Consider the following 21,064-nt stretch of genomic DNA (forward strand, 5'->3'; position numbering starts at 1 on the left):
CATTCAAGAAATTATCGTTATTCAGTGCTTTTCATTGCACAGTTTATTTCACAATTACTGGTAAATCAATACACAAAACATTCAGCACCTTTATATTTTAGAAATTATAAAAGAATATTATAATAAAATATTGTAAGAACTAAACAAGCTCTTTAAGTATACCCAGATGAATTCTTATTTGCATTGAATTATCTACCAGGTGAAAAATCATTTGCGAACCATCGAGCAATTGAAGACAGACCTGCAGATTTCACGGAGTAATCATGAACAGGAAATCCACCGTCTGCAGTCGGATATAGAGGTCCTGTCCAAGGACTTACAGACGACGAAGGCTGACCTGAGTGACAGCCAGAACACGGTGATGGAGCAGAGGTCCTCTATCGCATGTATGACTGACGAGATAGAGAGAATGGGCAAACAGCAGGACAACAGCACCAGGGAGGTAATGAACACAACTCAACTTGCACTGATCAGTTAAGGGCCAATGCATCCATATTATCAAGTTCTTTCAAAGCTATCATATTTAATATCAAATATGAAGGTTTTTTTTCCAAAGGTTTTCTAAAAAGTCTTGGTTGATAAGTTATGGCTCCTTTTTTATAAATAAAGTGTTTTTTGTTAATTTTTGGGGGGCAATGTTTGCTGGATTCTTAATGAAGACTGTATTTGTTCTAGATGATGAGGCAGTCTGAGACTCTGGCAGAGCAGGAAAACAAAATCTCGGATCTGAAGCAGCAGGTGATCATTCTCGAAGACCAGGTGGACACGTCTCGCGAGGACGGTCAGCAACTGGAAGCCAATCTCAATACGTACAAACAGAAGTACAGCCAGTCCATGAACGAGATAGGGCAGCTGGAGGAGTCGGTGAAGACATTACAGGAGCGCCTCACCGAGAGTCGTAACAAGGAGCTTGAGAAGGAGCAGAGGATAGAGAGCCTGAAGAACGACTACGAGAACATGGACAGGATGTACAACGAGACCAAGCACGAGGTGCAGAAGTGTGAGGACGTGGTGGACCAGTTGACCCAGGAACTCAACGCCTCCCAGGAGGAGCTGTCGCTGTCCCAGAACCGGGTCAGGGAGTGTGAGGAGAACATAAAGAACCTCAAGGACCGGATCAACGACCTCACAGCTGAGGTAAAATCTCTACAGCCACGCAGGCTTTAGTGATCAGACTTCTACAATTGTGTCATCAGAAATAGGGTTTCATATTGTACTTTATAGCATGAGTATGATTCACTGTTTCAATTTCTTCATTGTAGTCTCTATCCAATGATCAGAGAGCCAGAGCCTATGAGAATGAACTCCTGACCTACAAAGGAGAGCACAGCCACACAGACCAGGAGGTAGGAACCAGCTTAACTCAACAAGTTTTATACTTTATACATAATCCAAATTTTAAAAAATAATGACCCTTTCTACTGATTTTGCAGTATTTAGAGAGAGAGGATAAGATCTCTTCTCTGGAGATTGAGGTCGAGGAAGTCCGTAATGAACTGCAGGGCAAGGTCCGTCTGCTAGGGGACTACCAGGACCAAGTTAATGATCTGAAGGTGGAGCTGGCCTCAGTCAGGGAACAGAAGAATAGTGCTATGAAAGAGGTTTGTATTGCTAAGGAATGATTTGATTTGTTCTTGATTAGAGGGAAACATTAATGAATAATTTACTTGTTGTATACCATGTTGTAGAAATTCAATGATATGATTATTGTTTATATGAAATACAAAATTTAGAAGCTAATGGGAATTATTTATGGAATTTAGTTGTCTCAAATTTTTAAGGTATTCAAGATCTGTTTGGTGCAAGTTTTGTTACCCTTCAGTGCAGATTTTCTTTTATTTTTCCTGACATTGTTCTACTTTAATTTTAGATTGATCGTCTTGAACAAAGTATTCAGCAGTTACAGCTGAACTTGGCTGGTTCCCATCAACGACACAAGTCTGACACCAGTCGACTCCAGGACCAGCTGGGGACACTGGAAGCCGGTCTCCACCAATCACAGGCCAGGGGAGCGGCCCTGGAGCAGGAGCTGTCCCGGCGGGAGGAGCAGGTCAAGTCTAACGAGGCAGAGATCAAGGCATGCAGGGCAGACATTGCAAACAAGGCTGAAGAGGTGGGTCAAAAATCCTGAAAAGAGAGAGAGAGAGAGACAGAACGGTGAGCGAGCAATTTTTACCATAAACTTAGATTCAGAAAATTGGTTCAAGTTTGAGAGGTTTGTTAGTCACAGTTATGGTTGGTCAGTTGTCTGTTTATTGTACTCTTCGATTGTTTGTTTTTTTTGGTTCTTTCATGATATAAGTATATTGTTCTTGACATACATAAAGATGATTTAGAACAGTCCTATTTTTCACTCTAAATATTTATCGAAAGTAATAGTGTTTAATTTTACAAGGAGAACAACAATTTGAGTCTTTAGCCAAGTTTACAAAAGATTAGCCGGTAAAATTAAATATTTGGCCATGATGGGGAGATAACTCTTCAACATTTAAATCCTGAACATAAAAAAATTCAAGTTGCTACATGATTCCATTTCCCTCCGTACACCTTGACTCTCAAAACAAGACAAAACATGACATAGGAGAAATACATATTTCAAAAGTCTATCTTTAAAGACATGTATTGAAGCATTTAAAATTCCATAAAAACTAAAGTATTGTTTACGAGGTATATTTTTTAAAAGCGATATGGCATAAATAAGGTAGTAAATAATTTTTTGAAGTGTTCATAAATCAGAGGACTCTCTTTGCACATTTATTTTCAGGGGTAGAAAATTATAAATCATTCTGTTGTATTTTAACATTTCTTGTGATCATCTGTGTGAAAGTCAATATTTCATGACAAACAGGATTTTAAAAAAAAATAGACTAGCTAAATCACAAGTATTTTTTAATGGTGCTTCATACTAGAATATGGAAAATTTAATACTTTTAATGGCAAATATTTTTAACTCATGGTCATTTGCATATTTCGTTGTTTTAAACAAAGATGGGTGAAAGTTGAAGATTTTTGTCAAAGACACTGTTCCTCGTGTATAAGTCATGCTACTTTTTTAATGTTGATACATGGTATTAAGAAAACAGTAAGTGTGGACAAAAGATTTGTTCCCAATTCCACCCATTATCCCATCTAAGCATTAAAAGTTGGCCAATCAAATGTAAATATTTTGTTTTCCATTACATTGTATTGAAATCCCTGATATGGTACTTTCTTATATTTGTAATTCAGTGTGCTTTACAAAAATCCATTGGCGACAGGAGGTGGACTTTGAAGTATAGAATTTTAACATGCGCGATCCAAGCATTAAGAGGTGCCAACAAAAGAAGACAGTTTTTAGTGCAGTTGTTAGATCTGTAGGAGATAAATGAGGATCTTCCAATTGTACAATGTCCATAAAATTTCATACCTATACAAACTACCTTAGCCTCTATTTTGTTTTAGAGTTGAAAACATTATTTACTAGATCAGATAACAAGAGAATCTATTGAAAACCGTCAGAGCAAGGGTATCACCACACTGTTTAAATCCTATCGCCCAATTTCCTCGGGTAAATGCAAGGAGACACTGAGGTGAATTCAAATATATACTATCCGAATGCTTGCTCAGTGATTAGATAGACCAGTGAGGTTTTTGTCAGTGTGAAATGATAGCTAATACCCTCTACAGACAAGACTGTTCAGAAGTAGCAAAATAGGCCCCCTTTTGTACATTCCACTGTGGTGGAAATGAGCATGGATTTCGGTGTGGCCAAAATCGGATTTATCTTAAATTGACAGGGATTACTGTAGCATCTACTCGTCATTTAAAATCAGTTTAAATAGATATTTGGCCATTTTTTCCACACTGGTGAAAGTAGTTCTAGCAAGAACTTTGAGCACTTTGTTAATTTTTTTTCTGTGGAGTGATGAAAGGAAAGTGAGAATTGGATTTGTTAATTTTCCTCTGGATAAAAGACATGCTGTTTTGAAGCTGTCACAAACCCGCATTGTATATTCATGTGTGGATAATGGAACAAACCCTTCATTCTGTGTTTTAGGAAATTATTGGAAATCTATTGCTTCCGTATGTTTTTTCTGAGAAAATTATCGGATTGAACCTAGCAATGTTAATTGAACAGTTTGTGAAATTCTCTTTTTTGTTGGAACATGATGATTGCATAGAAAAAAAAATCAATGGAAATTGTGGCATGTTAATTTGTAAAATTCTTTAAAGTGTGACATCATGAAATGAAAGAGCAGGTGTTATGATAATATAGCCAGAGGACTCCAGTGGTAATCTGTGTGAAGGTAGAATTTACCTCTCAGGTAGCTGATAATTAGCTCTACTCAGACATAAAGCTCATAAGACAGGGAGATCTGAGGAGCCCATCATGTTTTCTCTACAGTGGCTTTCATTTAAAGAGCCAAAAATCAGATGCCACTTCATAGCTTGTTTATATAGACTCTATTGATTGTGAATCCAATTTTTTTCTTGGTTGTGCAAATGGTCATACACCAATTTTTGTTTCCAATCCGCTATTTGTGCTGAACTGTTCGTTTTTTGTGTGGTCGTTAAGTTCACATTATGGTGGAAATATGTCAGATCTCGGATTTCATTGCAATGCGCATTCACTTTCATAGTGTAATTTGTATGGAGAACAAATTAAGGGTGGATTTGCACATCGTTATTTAAGATTTATGTTTTCCAATTAAATATTAAAGAACTAGATTATTGCACAGAGGAGGGGATTTTAAATTTTGATTAATGTGAAATTGGAAACTAACTGGTGCAGAATGTCAGAATTTGGAAGAGACAGTTGGAAAGAGAAAATGCCGGTAGAAAGTTTGGGAGCGAGTACCTTGGAGAAGAGATATGGGATTAGTTTGAATGAAAGCAATAGTTGGAACTTTGGTTTGGAAATGACAATTAGGGAATATGAAAATTCATTGTTTCAGATCGAAAAGTTGGAGGCCAACATCAAAGACTTGAAGTTGGAGGTGAATCATCTTCAGGGTGCCAAACAGAGAGCAGACAACCAGGTAGGGGAAAAACGAGAACAACCGTCTTAGTAGTTTGACACATATTTGAAAGTTCATTAGATTTTCATTCAAATGAATTGACATGGCATATTTATTTCATTATTAGATTAAGTGATAGAACAATTTCTTGGTAATCTAACTGAAATTTAGAAGAAAAAAAAATCGATTCACAAATTTTTCTCTCTTTTTTAGCTCTCTGAACTTCAAAATGAGGCTGAGCATTTGAAATCTGATTTGTCAGAAGCACGTTCTCAGTACAAGGACTGTGCACAGGAGGTAAGCAGCTTGTGTGATATTTGAATATAGCTCTTACTATTAGATGAATGGACTAAATGATTGGATGACATATAAAAACAATAGAATATGTTGAAAGTTAAGATACTAAGTAACTAAGAACTGTCATATACAGGAAAACCGTCTGTTTTTTAATTTTTAAAAGAATCTTCCAGTCCTCTGAGGGTCTAACTAAAAATGTCATTTTAACACAAACATGGAATGTTTATTTTTGTGTAGTAAAATAATTAGTACATGTATAGACATATAACAAAGGGAAAGGGAATGGGATTTAACTCTTAATGGAAAATCTGACTGAAATAAAGGGGTTAATGTTTGATCTTTGTCCGAATGTAACAGTTAGCAGGAAACTGTTTGTAGAATGTGTGAAAATCAATGTTAGATCAAGATACCACAGGAAAAAAAGCTCTTCTTGGCACTGATAATGTTGACAGGTTTGGTCAGCGGAGCTAGTGTGACAGAGATAAACACAACCCTATCTGTCCATCTGATTGACATTTAGATCTGTAGAAGGGTGAACAAACACTGACTCAATTCTATCTCAGTGTTCTCTGGGGGAGCTCAGAGGCCTGGGAAATTTGTAGCCTCACTATGATCTATGGGGAATGATTCCGTTGTCAACTGATCGTTCCGGACGGACGGATCATTTTATGTGGGATCATGGTGTTTAAGTAAATGTTTGACAGTTCCACAGATAGTGAAATATTTAACTATTCTGAATTGGGTTCATCATGACATTAGAGTATGATTAATGATTACCCATAAATCAATTACCCAGTACCCGGAAATACTTAAGTAAATAAACTGAAGTTGAGAAAGACAATATTTTATTTGTCAATGTCACTGTGAAATGCTACCAATAAAGTATATCATGGACATAATCATTACCTAGCTGCTAAATAAAAAGGCATATGATATAGAGCTTCATGATTTGGTACTTTATAAGGAAAAGTATAAGGAAATGCTTAATAGCCAAAGTGGTATGCAAATAAAGATGTAGGGACCGTGCTATTTTAGCAGAATTTTAGAAACCAGAAAAAAAAATCATTATTGTAAACACAATTAAATTTTTTTATGACATCAAATATGGAATTACCGTAACAATGAATATGAACCAGAATTATATGCATTTTCTATGAAAATTTGACAGCTTGCCCACCATGAAGAAAAGCTGATGTTGATGGAACAAAGCTTGAACACGACACAAGACCAGCTTAGTCAGAGGGTCACGGAGGTCGTCAGGCATGAGCAGATCAACAGGAAGTTACAGGCTGAACTGAAGACACTGAGGGAGAGGAACACAAGCTATGAGGAGGAGATCGCCGAGCAGAAGGGGATCATTGACAAGCTGAGGAAAGACCTGGTGGGTTCCAAGGAGGAGTACCACTCGGCTGTACAGGAGGGGCTGGCCTACAAACAGCGGGCCCACAAAACAGAGGTGGAGCTGAAGGGGGCCAGAGAACAGGAGCAGATGCTGACAGAACAGGTCAGTCAGGGGGTCTAGAAACACATGTATGACAGTAAAACACGGATATAGTGAAGTACGTCATGCGAGTGGTTTGGATTAATTATTAACATGATTTTTCATATCCCATAGAGTTATACATTTTTGATATTAGGGGAATTAGAATGACTTCTTTGTAATCATGAATATTTTATAAGCTTTCTGCTGTGCCGTGTTTTACTGTGCACAGCTGTACTAGGAAATATACAAGTAACCTTTTGCAGGGCTTTGAATTTGATTCAGTTTTAATTTAGCAATAAATTTTTAAGAGTTTTAAAATGAAATGGAACTATATCAGACTTCGCTTTTAAGATGCACTGATAAATTGTCTATATCTGATGTGTGTAGGTGGAGCAACAGGACAACATTCTGACCCAGCTCCAACAGGAACTGAAGGCGGAGAGAGACCGGCATACAGACACCGGCCGACACCTACAGAAGGCCAAGAAAGCCAACCACGACCTCCATAACGACATCGAGAACTACCACAAACAAGTGGGCGATCTGGCTACCACTGTAAGTAGTTGTTCACCATGACATGTCTATTTCTGTTTTAGTAAAATCATTCTATTAAAAAAAGATAAGGAGATTAAATCATAGACACAAATCTAAAAATCAATAAAATTGATCAAAAATGCTTTATTCCACCTTATTTTTGGCTTCCTAAGATTGACTTGATTTTTCATGATTGAGATGTAAGGTTTATTTTGTATGATAGTTGATATTGTTAGGCAGGGGAAAGTGTAGATAAAGAAGTGTAAGAGAGTGATGGTTGTAATTACAGATAAAGGAGAAGGATGAGCTGTTGTCAGGGATGCGGGCAGAGCTGGAGTCCCTACAGCAGAGACAGCGGGCCCTCAAGGAGGACCTGGCCGAGAAAGAGGGTCAGCTGAGGGTGGCCAAGATGAACCTCCAGACTGCTCAGAAACAGAGTCAGCACCATGCTCAGGAGGTAACCTCACAAACCCACCCCAACCCCTATCATGGGTTTTAGTTTTTGGTGATTTGTCTGGTCTACTATTGGTTGTACACTTCATACATTGATAAACAGTATTTTTTACTGCTGTGTATTTTGTGTTTTATAGATAACTAGATATGAAGAGACTCTTGGACAAATGCAGAATGACCTTGACAAATCTCAGGAACAGTTTAGGAAAACACATGCTGAGGTAAAATATGTACCATACCTAAGGTGTTATGTTCTACATTGATCATCCATGAAGTAATTTATATACACAAAAAAGCTTTGAGAAAACTATATTGATTTTTCAATATTCACTAGTTGTTGGATAATGAGCAGAGGGTTCATGACCTGAAGGTTCAGTTGACCACAGTTCAAGGTCATCATAAGGAATCCATGGATCAGCTGGGAGAGAAATCTCGCCAGGTGGCAGCACTAAAGACCGACCTTGCCAAATCACAGCAGCAGACATCATCTCTCACTGATGAGGTACATTTGTTTAGTATTTTATTGAAATGTTTTAAAAAAGCATGACAAAATCAGAAATTTTTCTGTTTATTTTTTACATTAATTCAATTTAACTTTTTGATTGTGTTTTTTTTTTCAATAGATCCAAGCAATGGAAGATAAAATGAGAATGATGGGTGGAGACTGTAAGAAACTACAAGAAATCAACAAAGCTGCAGATGATGAGGTAGGGTTTTCTTGTTTTTATCAAATGCATTGTAGGAAGAATAATTGCATATTTAGTAGACTGATACAGTTTATTGTTCAGAAAAAAAAAATTGTAACCACTCATTAAACTGCATTGATTAAAACTGTTCTTTACATGTACATCAGATGCGAGCTTTTGAGATGAAATTCCAAGACATGCAGCAAGAGCTGATGAACACACAGGACAAGGGCCGACAGAGCTTACAGGAACTCTCTGCAAGGGAGGAAGAAATAGTGGTCCTCAAAATAGAACTCAGCAACCTGCAAGAAAAATACAAAGCCAAACTGAATGAGGTCAGTCAAAATAGATATCCACAGTGTTGCAAAATATGACCAGATACAGATTGCAAAACAATGAATGATTCTTTATTCATTGCACAGCAGCTCTAGTAACAAGTTTTTGATTTGTTTTGTAGCTGGACAAGATTAAGTCTGACCATGACTTCATCCAGTACAACTACCACTGCTCCGGGGAGGAGATTCAGTCCCTCAGGAATGCCCTTGAGGAGTCAAGGTCAAATGGGGACCGTCTCCACAGAGAGAGTGAACTAGTGGTACAGAACGTGAACACCTGGGTTCAAGAACAAAAGTAAGTCTTGCCATCAAGGTGTTAATATTTTGGATTGTTTTTAAAGAAAAAAATATTTTTTATCATCTGAAGAATACCATTATTTGATTAATTTTTATCATTTGAAGAATACCTTTATTTGATTTATTTTTATATATTTTTAGTGTTTATGCTTTTTTTTGCGCTGCATGGCATGATGATTTTAATCTTAACCATTTGCATTTTGATGAAATGTTGGGATCTTTACTGCATGTGTTAACAATGCTTTTTCATTCACAGGCTTGCAAATGAGAAACTTGGCAACAAGATTAGGTAAAGATAATTTTTCATTGCTGAAAACTTTCCAACGTAATGATATGAACAGAGCATAAAAACAGCATTTCCAATTTTCTATAACCATCCCTATGTTTGGTGCATGTGTCTTGCTCATTTGATCAAAAGTTATTAAAGCATGAATTCAATCAAGAAAATGTTGATTTTGGTTTTCATTTTAAAGCACTTTTTCATTTCTTCATTTTTATTTCAGAGAGCAAAGCAAGGCCATCATGACTCTAACATCAGAGAAAGAGTAAGTTTTAAATCTAAGATAGCTATAAAGTAGCAATGGGGGGGGGGGGGGGGGGTGTTAAAAACCTCCTTATATATTATGAGTGCAGAGCTGTATAAGATTGTTAAGCTGTAGTTTAATTTGATGAATTTATTATATCTTTTGTGTACCTAATATAAAATTGTTATAAAATAATTACAGACAACTGTTAGATCAAGTTGCCCAACTTCAGAAACAGAGCAACAAAATCAAGATTGAATTGGAAGAGAGAAGAGACGAGTCGGACAGGTTCAAGGTGAATTTAAATGCAATCAATGATAGTATTCACATGCAAGATATACTGTAGATAGCCTGATTTTACGCGAGTACTTTAAAATTCTGCGATTCAACCGTTTTCCATCAAATTCATGTTGTGAACATATGTCTGAAAAATAAAAGTGAGATTTTAAAATTTGCAAGATGTGCTTCTAGCGATTTTGCATGGATATTTATTCCTGGCGTTCTATAATTAGGAATGTACAGAAATTTTTTTGAATTTTTATAAGAAAGCATAGTAAGGCACCTCAGATAATTGTGAATGAATTTTGAATTTCAGGCACTGCAGAACCATTCTGCACACCAGCAGGTGATCCTCAATCAGCTCAGATCTCGCCTGGAGGATCATGAGTAAGTCCTCAACTCATCACCACTTTTAAATCGAAGCTGTGTCTCCAATTCACTCTTTGACTCCAATAGACTTTAATATTAATTTCATGCAATACCAAAATTCTTCCCATGACTGCATTAATTTGATATCAGTCTTTTATGACATACATGTTTGGGTGAGCAAGAAATTCTTATTTGTTTCTTCTGGAAAATTTTCACAGACACGATCAAGATCAGGAGGTACAGAGCAAGATAGCCACGATAGAGGACCTCCACTCTAGGCTGAAACTCAATATAGACAACATCCAGCAACTCAATCAACAGGTACCAAACTTCTGGATTACTTTTATTTTGGAGAATGTAAACATTGAAAATTCTCTCCTGCCTTGTACATCACATGCTATAATAATCTTTTGGATAACTTCTATTTTGGGGGGATTTTAACACCTAAGGCACCTGTAACATTGATCTCATTTAATTAATGTAAGCCTCGTATCTGTGTTTTATATTACTGTAATATGAATATCTTCAGTAGGTTTGGTTCGAGTTATCTGTTAACAACCACATATTAACTATCTCTGTAAGAACAAATTAAATTCTCCTTAGTTTTTGTACATGCTTCTTTGACCATTTTCCAGTTAAGTAATTTACAAAAGGAGAACCACCGTCTTAGAAACGACCTTGACCGGGAAATATCCTCCAGACAGACGATGGAGTTACAGGTAGAGAGCAAGGAACAGACCATCAGCAGCCTCAAGTCACAGCTGGAGGCCAAGCGCCACCTGCTGATAGAGAACAGCTCCCCGCTCAAGGACTTTGATAAACCTGTAAGTCGCCACTGTAGCCCTCCCACATCTTCATTACCACCTGTCATACTGAATGAATGAAAATATCATCCTCAGAGCTTCATTTTAAAAATGATCACATGAGTGCACATTATTAAAACAAATTTTCGTGTTCATGCAAGACAATCTAGTAGATTTCTTTGACACACTTATCAGGATTTTGTTTACTTTGTGAGTGTAAGGAAAGTTGAAAAGAGTTTTGTGATAAATCATGATTCTATTACTGACAGAGCCCAGTTAGTAAGCGATCCCCAAAGCGCAAGTCTCGCACCATTAGTCCCGTAAGATCTGGTTGAGTCTGCATTGCTATGTCATTTTGTCAACTGCTTCTTGTTTGTTTTACCACGTAACAATTTGTTTAAGGAACTGGTTAGGTTTAGCTTTTCATAATGAAAGGATTGAAAATTAATGTAGGTTTAAAATCATTAACATTTTCATACATTGAATAAATGTTTCTGCTACAAGCTTTACTGTAAATCTAAAACATAATTTCCTGAATTTCTTAGCTTTATTTAAAAAGTCTCTTGAATTTTGTTCCATTTTATCTTTTCAATCATTATCTGAACATTCTGCTTTGCATTATGGGTAGAGCTTGTGGCAACTGGATGTGTGTTTTGATCACTAGTGAATTTTTAGGCTAGCATTAGATTTTTTTGCGTGAATGTTTTCAGGATGATAAAAAAGACAAAATAATGAGGGGAGGAGTTATAGACAAGGTATCATATATGACAGTCTGGAGCATATATCCTACCTATTTATACAGTACTGGCTTTTGGTAGAGTAGTTATAGCTGCAGGGAAAATGGACCTGAAATTTAAACTGTTATTTTCACACCATTATTTTATATTTGAAGTTTATACCTGAACAACAATACCTGGTAACATTGATTTATTCAAAGTTTTTAATTTGTTTAAACAACCACCTTATTTATTAATCTGGTCCATTTTCCCTAGAAACTGATCCTGTTTTGCATTCTGTTAGTTGACTCCATTTTTAAAACCCAGGTACTGATATTTACAATGAAATCAAGACTTTGCTAATAATTAAAGCAATGCAAGATTGATGCATACATGTACTGCAAACCACTATTTTTCAGGCAATATCTGGCAAATTTCAAATCAGTTATCTTTGGTAAATTTCATACAATAACTATTGAGAGTTGGCTTACAGTACATGGGTTTAAAGACTTGTTATTTCAATGCATATACTTTGATTCTAAACTGCAAGTACATGTACATGTATGTAGTTTACATATTTGCTACATGTTTAAAGAGTACCATATACAATGTTTATCTATGGAATATTATTGCATGCATAAATAGTTTAGCCAGATTTTTTCTTTTGTTGGCTTTTAATTTAATGATACACTGTACATATGTATATGAATATCATATTGGCAAGACCTATTGTTTGCACATTTCATATCTCTATAGATTAGGAAAGCACCCTATTGCCTAAACACAAACTCTTACATATATTCTGTTGTAATATTTTTAATATCTATAAGTGCAGAATTTGTGAATGAACTGTTAATGATAGCACTTTTATTTTTCATTTCAAGATAAGATTGATGTTGACTGATCCTTTAAATGACCATCTATTTTGAATTGCAGCAAAGAGCTTTCGGCAAAGGACTAGAGGATGCTGGGATATCAGATCCACACGCTTTAGACAAAAATTACTGGATTCAAAGAGTAGGGGAGGTAAGTACATGTAATATGTTAGAATTACCATTTACATTACCTAAAGCCAAGATGAGATACATGTACCATTAACAAGAAAGGTGAACTACCACTGCATGTATTCTGTACATGCTGATTATTAAACTACTAGGAAAATATCTGTACAGGTATTTTGAAAAAGGTGTAGACATTACCACTTTTTGAAAGCTAAACCATGACTATTTCTGATAAAGCACTGTTTGTTCTGCAGAGGTACCCAGACAGCCATTAGTGTAGTGTAGGTATATTGTCGTGTGTGAGACTGACAGGGTTTGTTTGTTTGGAAGCAATTAAAAATTAAAGTTCTTCACCAAACAACAAAGGCTTACACTAATCAGAGAGGAGGCAATTTAACAATGTTGTGTCTTAATGTTAACAGCAAACTCAAGTGTAGTACAATGTCAATACTGCATGTTTAGAGTCTGTTTACTATAACTATGTAAATTTCATGAAGGAACTTGTTAAACAGAACTAGAACTGGTAGTTGTCTTGTAATTGACTTGTAGTACAGAACTTTAATAGTATACCTACAGCAATCTCTTGCTGACTGTTGGAGATTCTGTCCAGTATGATCTGTTCTCGTAGACAACATATACATGTATAACAGGCATTCATATTTCTGTGTCATAATAAAAGAAAAGCATACTCTATGTTATTCAGTTCCTATTACTCTAGTAGAATTTTTGTCAATAGGACAAATGAAAGAGCAAGTTTGCTCAAAACCATAGAAGTATTTTCAACTTTATTGAACTTTTTGCTAGCATTCAAAAAATATTTACATGTTATTTTAATTTTGCAATTTTTAAATTTTGTTTAATCCACTTTTTCAGCTTTCGATCCAGTTACAACAGAGCAGTGAATACTGGGCAGACAAAGTGCGAGAACTCTCTGGGCAGCTGGGCAAGGCCCGATCCACCATCAGCCAGTCCCCCAAGCCGCGATAGTCTGACCAAGCTGTACATCTAGTGTTTGTGTTACCGTCCATTAGTACTAGTCGCAGAACTTGGATGTTGTCGGTACTGTTTCTGTACACAGGGATAGCAGACACCATTGTAGAGAAGTTTTAATGTGAATGTGTGTGTGTACATGTATTTAGAGGAAGCATAATGTATTTATTGAAATACAGATGATTCAGCACCGAGTTAGCTGCCAGTTGTCTGCCAATTACTGATAGAAATTCAAGTCTCTTTGTTGTTGTAAGTTATAGATATTTTTTAAGGATATTTTGTTTAACATTTTTATTTTTTATTTAGTATTGAAAAGTGTTCGACACTATTCATATTTTGCCGTCCATTTATTGAAGCTTTTGACCATTATATTTATATCTTGTACCCCTTCTTTATAAAAATCATGATGCTAAATTTAGATAGCAACAAATTTTTTTTACGAATGGAAAATATGAGTATGCCATTATGAATATTCTGAGTGGCAGCATAGTATATGTGCAGTATTATGTTTATTTACCTGACCATAGAATTATGGTGAAAAATGAAGTACACCAAATGAGTTACATTCCTAAATGTTGTCTTACTCAAAGGTGGGGACCAAAACCTGTGGTTGAGAGAGAGAGAAAAAAACCTGTGATAAATAATTTACCTTTGTAGCTAGAGAATTCTTTTTTTCTTAAGTGAAAGCTGTATTTAAGATAGATCTGTGTACATGTAACTTATAATTTTGCCAGATTTCTGTATAGTAGGTGGTTTTTCTTGGAAGTGAAGAAATTGTTTTCTTACTGTATGCATTTTCTAAGTATAGCACTGTGATTTATTTAACCAATTTTTTTCCTTAATTATTTCCCAGAAGAACATTGTCTCGCTTTTCATTTATTATATATATATAATTATATACATACATATTTTTATGAATAAATGAAATCCATCACCAAAATGTTATTGAGTTGTTTCCCTTTAGTTTAGCACTATCCAGTTCAACTTTGATCACTAGATCAATTTCTTATGCTGGATTTTATACACATCTACATTCTATTCTTATTGTCGTGTATTTAATATTATCTAATAAAATTTACTTAAGAAAAATATTGTTAGCTTGGGAAAATGCAGATCAAGTTACATAATTTACAAAAATTTATCTAGACAATGTAAAACATTAGCCATACCTATTTTACAGTGAAATAGCGACAGGAAGATCAACACGTACAACACAAGGCCTAACAAATCGCTGGACTGTAGAAAACATTGTACGTTCTCCAGCAGTGAGGTATTGGTAGGGGCTCTGAATTATGGTTACAAAATAATCGAAAAAGTTCCTTACTCTTTAAGTAATAATGACTTCCTCTTCGGCCTAGATGTGGATGTGAAGAATTACGCCATTGTATCCACATCTACTGGGTAACAACAATATTAAATCCAGTTGTGTTGAATTTCATACAGCTTCTAGCTGCCTGTCATTACCAATATTTTCAAGTCACTCAACCCAGTCCCCAACTCAATTCCTTAAAGGAAAACGCATGAAATCGGTGTCTATACTCTGACTCGATGCTGGGTATTGACGTTTGAAAGTTTGTGACGGTGGGGCCGGTTTCAAACTACATTAGTTATGCAGTACTAGCAAGTACATGTCGGTAATTGTCCGTTGTTTGGTTTCATTTTTCATGACGTTCAGAGTTTCGAGGGTAGACGTTTTTTGGACTATAAATAAATTGTACGCTTTCAAATTTATATTTTGGTGATTCATAGAGCTATGAAAGAAGCAGACATTGGTTATTTTTTTTTCCTTTTTTTTGGGCTTGTTTTATACCGAAATGAACCAACCAAAGAAATCACTTTTTAATGGAAAATGAATTCAGTAAACTTTAAATACTCCTACATTTCACTACCATTGAAAAATTGGCGATTTTGTCAATAAATAAAGTAAAAACAAACTAATTTTGTGTCAAATGAAATTATCTCAAATTAAGCATAAAATATAAAAAGCAAATCTTCTCTAATGAAAGTAGAATGTTTCGAATGTCATATTATCCGCGAATTTACCGACTTGTAATCATATCGCAAAATTAATACTGATTTGTGTTGTTTTTAAGTGCGGATTTGCATTATTAACAGACAGTCGGAGCGGAAATATTTAAACAATAGAATGCTTTCTTTGGTGATTCATGCCGGATATGAAGTTGGCAACATTGCAGAAAAATACATAACCCACGTTAGCGGGTTGTGTAAATATTTTCTGCAGTGATCGCTACCTACATAACCCGTATGAATCATCAAAAAAAGCATTTTGTTTATATTTACATCCTTCTTTTAGCTCAGTAATAAATTGAGTATATTGCGTCTGACATCATCATGATTTTCGTGCAGTACGTGATTTTTCTTAGGTAGCTATAATCGATAAACGGGGCGTGTAGATTTCAGTCCTGTCAGTTTCAGCCGCTGTTTATCTCGACAACTCGATAAACGGGGCGTGTAGATTTCAGCCTGGCTGTTTCTATGGGGCTATGGATAAACTATAAGTTTCCGTAAGAACTAGAGTGAATTATACTCGATAGATGTAAATATTACAAGATATACATGTACTGTTATTCAAACCGTAAACTGCAGAGATCAGAACAACTTAAGTGCACTATATCAACAATTAAGACGAATCTTGGCCAAGAGTATTCACTCAGCTTTCTCCCGTACGGTATAGTAAGCATTCGAAGGTGTGTTTATTTACAATAATGTAAATAACATAGCTGGAAAATTTGACATAACAATCATATACTGACGTATCAGTCATGCATTTAAAATGGTCAATCTTTGTTTCATATATCAAAATGTACATAAAGCAAATCCATCAAAACGTTTTTCCTTGCAAACATTTAATAAATTATATCACAGTTAAAGAATGCCACAACATTAGAGATACTGTGCACAATTGTCAGATGTACAGTAGGTCTGCTGGTTCCTCGGCCGAAGCATCGGTTACAATTTGTCGGGGCCGTGAAAACGATTTCGAGCCGTTTAGTTCGGAATTCGAACGACCGTTGGCCATAGAAACTGGGCTTGGCGTGTCTTTAAAACCGTTATAATTCGAAGACATCTGGCTTTTTTGCACATATTCCTGTCTTGATTCCGCGTTTTTTGTGAAAGGTTCGCTGGCTTTTTTATCTTCCAACTTGGTTCGATTTTTCGGTCGTCTGCCACCTATGGACGGAGCGTGTATCGTAACATCGATTGGTTCACCCCCGCCCTGGGCAACCTCACTGGACTGGTTGTTCGTTGTATCCCTGAAACTGCTGTTTGGGGACACTTGGTTTCTATGCACAGACTCCTGTCTTGGAATCCCATTTCTCGCCACGAGAACTCCATTATTCGTATTGTTCGAACTCGCTCGAATTTTCGTTCGCCTGCCACCGATTGAAGGTGCATGAATTGTTACATCTATATGTCCACCTCCGCTTTGGGAAACTTCATTGAAGTGGCTTGTCCCTTGACCCCTTTGATTTGGTAAAGTTGTCTCCTGTACAATAGCTTCATACGCTGGAGGTGGAGACATCGGGGCGGCCCGCCTGGCAGGAACAGACCCTGGGGGTTCAGCATCGTACGCAGGTGGTGCCATTGGGCCATCCTCGGGCAGGGGTTCTGCAATACATAAAAGAATGATGAATAGAGACTGAAAAGTTCGTCAAAACTTAACATCCTCCACATCTTCGCTAGCCAATGGGTTTCGGTCCACTCCGCGTTCTGGGGGAGCGGAGTGGACCAAAAGCAGTGGCAAGCAAAGATGCACCCTCTATATGGCACATCGACATATTTTTATTCACAGGGCTGTCCGCAACTTTCACTTTCAATGCCAATACTTAATCAGTTAATTGATAATCAAGGCTGGTCTTAATCTAAACTTATTAGAGAGGAATGTGGAGATCAAGAGAGAGAAAGGTATGGAAAGGAAATAGAAAGAGAATTTATTTTACCATGAATTGCCTGCATTTAGAAACGTGAACTCTCGGATTTAAACCCGAAATTATTCCAGTCACACAATTCTGTTGTAATGTCAGTAACGAAATTCCGAATTGTAAATTAGTATAGGTAGTTCAAAGCCAAGTCAAACTTCATAACGCCCTAATTCAAATTTGTAAATTCAGGGTAGCTAGATTTAAACTTCAAAGATTAAATGCAAGATAACCAACGATGTTTTAAAAAGGCCAGCATATTTTTAGCTGACTTTAAAAACAACATACATATAAGAGTCGTCTCTATTGACATAGAACTACTTGAACTGTATTCATTAGTGTACATAAGGTCACAAATAGTTAATTCGGCAGCATCTTGATCCTACCGCTAATCAGTAGAAAAAACAATTCTCGCCTTCCACAAAAGTCAAACCAGATTTGCACATTTAGTCATTATTGCTCAAGAAGGTCCTTTAGTCAAAAGTGTCGTGGGTTTTGTATTTTCTCAACTTCGGTTTGGAATAAACGATTTTTGTCGAGGTTGTTTGATGAAGTCGAAATCTTGTAAACCATCTGAATGTAGTATACATATCATAAAATTGTTGGTAACGCCTTTTTTAGTACATTTTCTTTAAAAAAAATGAAATAATGTGATTTTGACATATGGTCGATCTAACGGTCTTCAACAGGTATTTTGCTTCGTGAAGCCGTTTCACGAATAATGTCTTAACCTTGAATACAAGAAAGCGAAAATAGACCAGAGAGTATTTAATATCTCTTTATTTTTACCAATGATACCAGTGACGGTGGAATTCTTAAATTTGGTCAATCCATACATATTGATCAGACGACAGTTGAGGACTTATAGCATATAAAGCAGGGATTATATATAAAATGACAAATTGAGGCCTTATCTTGAAAATGGCCGTGTCAAGTCTCAAAATATGATCATTGTCTTCAATATTCTCAATTTTGCATTGATTGGGTTGAGTAACGGCTACCCAAAATGCAATAAAAAGTAGTACAGAGAAAAGGGACGGGGTAGGGGCTTATTGGAACAGGCGCCCCATCTAAATTAATGTATAAAAAATGTACATCCCTCACTATTAAACGAATAGAGGGTTAAGATTGTATATGCACTTATTTGGATAGGGGCGCAAAGGGTTCGGGATACCGGTAAGGCAACCATAATGACTTGTAGGCAATAACTTAAGATAATAACTTGTAAACAGCCTCAAAGCGTACCGTAGTAGCGCCGGATACGTATGGCCTCTTCCTCCTGCTCCTGCTGTTGGCGCTGGCGCCGGCGCTCTCTGCGCCTCTCCTGTCGCGCATTCTCTGTCTCCTGTACCCGGTCGTCGTTTTTCTTCTTTTCACAGTATCGTTTGATGCACACCCCGGAACATACGATAGTCATTATCAGTAGTGGCCCTCCCACAAACGAGCCCACCAGAATCACGGTCAGGGTCGTGATGCAGCATAGCTCGTCCGGGTCGGTCTTCTCGGTGACCGTGCTGGGGGTACAGCACCCTCCGATGTCACAGTACTTGCTTACTACCAGTCCCCCGTACGTCGCAGAGCAGGTCTCCCCGCCATAGCAAACTGAAACAATACAGGCAAAGTTCTGTTTAATTCAGCAGGCTAATTCTCTGCGAGGGTGAGTATCAATTTCTCTCTCTCTCTCTCTCTCTCTCTCTGTAGGAAAAAAAGTTAAATAACTAACACCTAAGTGCCTTTAACTAATTTCATTGGAGATGCCTAATTTTTGTATGTGGTTTTTTTCTTATCTAACTTCAGAGAAAAGTAGAAAGAAAGTCTGGTATTAGCTTTTAAAACTAATTACTTGCAAGTTGCATTTTAAATTGAAAAAAAAGAATGTCAGAACATTGATATTGAAATAGCTTTGTTTCCAAACAACTCAACGAAAAAATTACGAAAGGATGTGTCGATATAAATCGTAAGATTAAATAAATCTTACATTCATACCCCTGGGACCGTAAAAAAGAAAACCAGAAGCCATATTGCAGCTGTGGGGAATAAAGTATATAGATGTAAGCTTAATTTGTAAACAGCAGTATAGAAAATGCTGACATCGACGGGTGACAAGGTGCACACATTTTGCATGGAATAAAATGTCAACGACACTCAAATTCGTCTTTTTATTTCCCTCTTCTTGCCAAGGTTCCAGGTTCGTCATTTATATTCTAATCTCAGTGTACATAGAACCTGACAAATAAGAACCCGTGTCCAATATATTTTTTCTCTCAATAAAATAACTGGGCATCGAACAGTATTTGTGTAATGTCTTATGTACCCTCTAAAGATTGGTCAAGATAAAACACACAAGATAAGGAGAGAGAGAGAGAGAGAGAGAGAGAGAGAGAGAGAGAGAGAGAGAGAGAATTTTTTTTAGATCATTTAACTCTTTCTTGTATAAAAAGCGTCATTCCTTACCACTTTTATTTTGGGTTTACGTGGGTTTTTATATTTATTTCTTTAATTCATAAATGTTTTAAGATCCTTTTTGAATAACGTATGTAGTTCAGTTTTACAGTTTATTAGCGATCTTCAATCTGTTAATTGATAATTACTCCAAAGAAGAGATCTTATTACAAATTGATTTTATCCAGAGATCAGTATCATATTCAATCTTAGATTATCAATTACACACACACGTACTTTACCTGGTATCAATACTCCAAGAAATATTGCACATTTCAAAAAAGTACAAACGGACAAGAAATTCATATCCAGATGATATATAAGAGAACAGATCCAGCCATCCTGGACGCTGAATTAAGTTATGGCTAACAAAACTCTAGAGGGTCCGACCTACTCAGCTTTTCGTGCTAGAAGAGCTAGCAGCCCAGTGTCGCGATTAAAGCTCCACCAAGGGTCCTCTGCGCGTGCGATTTGGACAAAGACGAATTTTTTTTTAAACATAAACCGTATCTGTTAATCGGGGTCCAATAATTAGATGTATTGTCTTATTGTTTGATTCTGCAAACTCGCTTTGGCAACATATACGTACCAACTCGACGAATGCCTTTATTGAAGTCAGAAAAATTACAACAACTTGAGCGAGTCAAAGGGCGTCACCACAACCCATTCTGCATCAAGGTGTTTTAATAATTCCAATTAACCGCCCCATTAATCCAGTTTAAATGAAATATGTGAAAATTTCCATTTTATCGCCCTTCGACAGGACCGATTTTATGTGCTATTTTCAGTTTGTAATAAAGACTGCTCTATTATTCCTCAAGTACAATTTTAGGCGTAATATGATTGACTTTTAGACTGAGGAAAAAGACAGGATTGACACCAATATAAAAACGGTTTTTATTCTTGTTTTCAAGATT

At 36.4% G+C, this 21,064-nt stretch overlaps 2 protein-coding genes across 24 annotated transcripts in view; one reads left to right on the plus strand and one right to left on the minus strand.

Annotated features, from left to right (window-relative positions):
* LOC105329063 (uncharacterized) overlaps positions 1-14,706 on the plus strand; it is a 43,915-nt gene extending 29,209 nt beyond the window's left edge. For 14 of the 23 annotated variants that reach the window (XM_066079859.1, XM_066079861.1, XM_066079862.1 and 11 more), the window contains 24 exons: positions 200-442; positions 676-1,137; positions 1,263-1,346; positions 1,434-1,601; positions 1,871-2,113; positions 4,935-5,018; positions 5,211-5,294; positions 6,463-6,798; positions 7,165-7,332; positions 7,601-7,768; positions 7,902-7,985; positions 8,099-8,266; positions 8,388-8,471; positions 8,618-8,785; positions 8,908-9,080; positions 9,339-9,371; positions 9,586-9,627; positions 9,808-9,901; positions 10,202-10,272; positions 10,473-10,575; positions 10,890-11,078; positions 11,327-11,377; positions 12,710-12,799; positions 13,648-14,706. In XM_066079859.1, coding sequence (XP_065935931.1) covers positions 200-442; positions 676-1,137; positions 1,263-1,346; positions 1,434-1,601; positions 1,871-2,113; positions 4,935-5,018; positions 5,211-5,294; positions 6,463-6,798; positions 7,165-7,332; positions 7,601-7,768; positions 7,902-7,985; positions 8,099-8,266; positions 8,388-8,471; positions 8,618-8,785; positions 8,908-9,080; positions 9,339-9,371; positions 9,586-9,627; positions 9,808-9,901; positions 10,202-10,272; positions 10,473-10,575; positions 10,890-11,078; positions 11,327-11,377; positions 12,710-12,799; positions 13,648-13,761 — 3,504 coding nt within the window. In that variant the 3' untranslated portion in view covers positions 13,762-14,706. Of the gene's footprint in view, positions 1-199; positions 443-675; positions 1,138-1,262; positions 1,347-1,433; positions 1,602-1,870; positions 2,114-4,934; positions 5,019-5,210; positions 5,295-6,462; positions 6,799-7,164; positions 7,333-7,600; positions 7,769-7,901; positions 7,986-8,098; positions 8,267-8,387; positions 8,472-8,617; positions 8,786-8,907; positions 9,081-9,338; positions 9,372-9,585; positions 9,628-9,807; positions 9,902-10,201; positions 10,273-10,472; positions 10,576-10,889; positions 11,079-11,326; positions 11,378-11,767; positions 11,813-12,709; positions 12,800-13,028; positions 13,060-13,647 lie in introns of all 23 variants that reach the window. The other 9 variants (XM_066079869.1, XM_066079868.1, XM_066079872.1 and 6 more) reach the window with 9 other exon arrangements.
* Positions 14,707-16,459: 1,753 nt separating this feature from the next.
* On the minus strand, positions 16,460-20,627 carry LOC105329065 (uncharacterized). The gene is made up of 3 exons (XM_011430217.4): positions 20,390-20,627; positions 18,951-19,307; positions 16,460-17,394 (listed from the first exon to the last, which is right to left on the minus strand). The coding sequence occupies exons 1-3, from the start codon at positions 20,451-20,453 to the stop codon at positions 16,691-16,693; spliced, it is 1,125 nt and encodes a 374-aa protein (XP_011428519.3). The 5' UTR covers positions 20,454-20,627; the 3' UTR covers positions 16,460-16,690.
* Between the last annotated feature and the right edge of the window lie 437 nt (positions 20,628-21,064).

Source organism: Magallana gigas, chromosome 3, assembly GCF_963853765.1.
Source record: "Magallana gigas chromosome 3, xbMagGiga1.1, whole genome shotgun sequence".
Lineage (NCBI taxonomy): Eukaryota > Metazoa > Mollusca > Bivalvia > Ostreida > Ostreidae > Magallana > Magallana gigas.